Source organism: Sinocyclocheilus anshuiensis, unplaced genomic scaffold (genome assembly GCF_001515605.1).
Source record: "Sinocyclocheilus anshuiensis isolate Anshui unplaced genomic scaffold, SAMN03320099.WGS_v1.1 scaffold546, whole genome shotgun sequence".
Taxonomy (NCBI): Eukaryota; Metazoa; Chordata; class Actinopteri; order Cypriniformes; family Cyprinidae; genus Sinocyclocheilus; species Sinocyclocheilus anshuiensis.
Genome location: NW_015542451.1, coordinates 135,561 through 139,027, shown reverse-complemented (window position 1 = coordinate 139,027; position 3,467 = coordinate 135,561). Strand labels below are relative to the sequence as shown.

At 48.7% G+C, this 3,467-nt stretch overlaps 1 protein-coding gene across 1 annotated transcript; it reads left to right on the top strand.

Moving 5' to 3' along the window:
• Positions 1–646: 646 nt before the first annotated feature.
• LOC107693641 (protein Tob1-like) lies at positions 647–3,182 on the top strand. Its single transcript, XM_016493094.1, has 2 exons — positions 647–847; positions 1,894–3,182. The coding sequence occupies exon 2, from the start codon at positions 1,985–1,987 to the stop codon at positions 2,963–2,965; it is 981 nt and encodes a 326-aa protein (XP_016348580.1). The 5' UTR covers positions 647–847; positions 1,894–1,984; the 3' UTR covers positions 2,966–3,182.
• The last annotated feature ends 285 nt before the right edge of the window (positions 3,183–3,467 follow it).

Here is a 3,467-nt window from a genome sequence, read left to right as displayed (position 1 = left end):
GCATATTGCATAACCTAAAAAGTCACAACAAGGTAAACCTACAGAAATGAGTGTACTAGTGTGTTTGCATAGGTGGCGATGACGAAAGCACGGCCAGCCAATAGCATCGCAGTATTTATTTATTTATTTTTTTGTTCAAGCAAAAGGACAGATTACACCACAGTGGACAAATGACCAGAGTCACTCCGCTCACTTAATGTAGGCTATTTATTTATTTACACCTTCTTATCTACTTAATACGTCTGAAATTAATTAAAAGGATCCACTTTTATTGCTAGTAGGTCGTATTATAAGCTGCAACGCTAGAATCAGATTTAGCCATAAACTGTAAACATCGCGCAGTTATGATGCGTCTCGATAAATCAACATAACAAAGGAGCCAGTATAATAATATTATGTTTAGATCTCCTACGTGTGGGAGAAAGATAACTAGGAACGCCAGCCATTAATGTACTAAACGCTTATTGGTCGAGGGGCGGGTCTCTTTGGTTGTTGACGTAGCGCGCGGCCAATCAGCACGGAGAACTCGGAGGCGACTGCGTGACGAAAGCGCGTTTGTCCAATGGTAAGCGCCGCTGAGGTGTTGACCTCTGAAAACCGCATCACCGCCCCCATCATGTCCGTGGCGGAGGAGCGCTATAAAGGAGATCCAGGCAGGAGTTTAAAGGGCAGAGTTGTAAAAACTCCCAGGCAGTGGGGAGTCGGATTGCCTGACTACAGACTCCAACAAAAACAACACGGTTCCCCGAAGAACAAACAGCTATTGTTGACGCAACCGAACTGGAATAATCTTGTCCATAACTGTTAGCTAGGAACCGAAGAGGAGAGGAAAGCACGGGCGTTTAATGTAAGTATCTGGCTGTGGATTATATATGGCATTGCTTCAAAGGGCTAACGTTAGTTTACGCAAAAATTGTGTTATTCAAACCTGTTTGACTCGGTGGAGCACGAAAGGCGGCGTTAGGCAGAATGACAGCATTCGTTTTAAACAAAATGCATTGAAGTACAACAGTGAACGAGGTTGTCAGTCCCCTAAAATCATCCTTTTGTGCTCCACAACAAAGCGAGAACGCGAAGGCAAACATCTGACGGAGCTGTCATTTTGAGTGCGCTGTCTCTTTAAGAAACGCATTGACATTCTGATTCCGCGCAGACGGAGAGCTGGCTGTTCTTGATAAATGATCGGTTTCCTCGCGAATGGCTCTCTGAAACCGTGCAGTCATGTGAGCTGCTCTCTGTGTCTCTAATGTGTGTGTGTGTTTTACGGAAATGTCCGATCAGCCCTGCTTGACCCGTACGAATCCCGTGCCAAAGTTCATTTCTACGCCTAAAACCCGTCGTTTGTTTCTCCGCTGGATCTCCAGAGCGATCGAGCTCCTCCGTTTACAGTTCTGTCGTCAGAATGTTCCCAATACCTATTCGTACTCCCAATGGCCGCGTCTCAAATTCTACGCGTACAGCACGACGCAGCCGACGTCTGTGCAACCGCACTATTTAACGCGTTTCGCTCGCCATACGCGAAGGTTTACGCAAAGGTTTAAGCAAAGATTTAGCGTTATATTTGGTGTGCTGGACTCATTTGGTCAAGGCTACACACCCTGTGATGCTATTGGTCGCGAGCTTCGGGAAATCCGATCGCAGGGGTGTTGCGCAACGCGTGTCGCATTGTGTTCGAATGCCCTATATTCACATAAAGGCGTTTTTACGCAACAGTTGGCGGAATAAAGCAGGGAAGAGAATCCGCGTTATGCAATCTCCCTGATGCACAGTCCATTTAAACCTTGCATTTAGGCCTCTCACTCTTGTGTCTGTATCAGCTGTGTTTGTTTACATATGATTAGGCATGGTTTATGAGTCTGCCTCTCAATACCGTGCCTCTTTCCCCCCTTCAAGGAGCGCGAGAGGATTTTCCTGTGTTACAGCAAGCGTTTCTCGTCCACCGGCACTTCTGGGTCCCCACTGAACACCACACAGACAAACAGCTATGCAGCTCGAAATCCAAGTAGCGCTGAACTTCATCATTTCGTACCTGTACAACAAACTCCCGCGGCGGCGAGTCAACATCTTCGGCGAGGAGCTGGAGAGGCAGCTGAAGAAGAAATACGAAGGACACTGGTACCCCGACAAGCCATACAAAGGATCCGGGTTCAGGTGCATCCACGTGGGCGAGAAGGTGGATCCGGTGGTGGAGGAAGCAGCCAAAGAAAGCGGGCTGGACATCGAGGACGTCCGCAACAACTTGCCTCAGGACCTCAGCGTTTGGATCGACCCTTTCGAGGTGTCCTACCAGATTGGGGAAAAGGGAGCAGTTAAGGTGCTATACGTGGATGATAGCGGCGAGAACGGCTCCGAGCTGGATAAGGAGATCAGAAACAGTTTTAACCCGGAGGCTCAGGTCTTCATGCCAATCAGTGACCCGGTGGGCGTCTCGTCCGAGTCCAGTTCCCCGTCGCCGCCACCGTTTGGCCAGTCGGCGGCCGTCAGCCCGTCCTTCATGCCGCGCTCCACCCAGCCTTTAACCTTCACCACAGCCTCGTTCGCCGCCACCAAATTCGGCTCCACCAAGATGAAGAACAGCAGCCGCAACGGCGGCAAAGTTGCACGCAGCTCTCCCACCAACCTGGGCCTGAATGTCAACAGCCTCCTCAAGCAGAAAGCCATCTCCGGCTCCGTGCATTCGCTCTACGGATTCGGTCTGGGAGCTTCGCCTCCGCAGCAGAAAGCGTCTGCGCTCTCGCCTAACGCCAAGGAGTTCGTGTTCCCCAACCTCCAAGGCCAAGGGAGCTCCGGAGATGCCATGTTCCCGAGTGAGAACCCCGTCAGCCCTCTGCAGTACAGCAATGCCTTCGACGTGTTCGCGGCCTACGGGAGCATCAATGACAAGTCGCTCATGGATGGCTTAAACTTAAGTCTCGGCAACATGCAGTATTCAAACCAGCAATTCCAGCCGGTCATGGCTAACTGATGTTCGGATGATTGTTGGCAAAAGGAAAACGAAAGGCAAAGACGCACAACTGTGGATTTGGAAACCAAGATCCCTGTTAGTCACTGATAAACGCATGTGCCCAAGGGTGTTTGTTTCACTCTATTTGATTATTTTCTCTCTTCGATCTTTCTCTGCCCCCTTGAGTTTGTACTAAAAAGCTTGTGTTACTTACACACACACACACACACACACACACATTTTCAATACACTCCATTCTGTGTGATTTATAAGCGTTTTGAAAAGTGGGGACATGGGGTAATGTCCTGAAAAGTCACCTTCTCCTTGTAATACCTATGTCATGCCTTTGTCATTATACAAATTTATGTCCTCATTTGTCACAAAAACGCGCACACACACACACTCTCAGACACAGACACACACTCTGACAAACACACACACACACTTACATGTCCGAGTTCAGTTACATCGGTCAACAAGCATCTTTTCTTTTCCTTTTTTGCCAATAAAGCAAAAAATGATT

What these genes read in the sequence shown, in the direction of transcription:
- LOC107693641 (XM_016493094.1), top strand. Translation starts at nt 1,985, where the DNA reads ATGCAGCTCGAAATCCAAGTAGCGCTGAACTTCATCATTTCGTACCTG.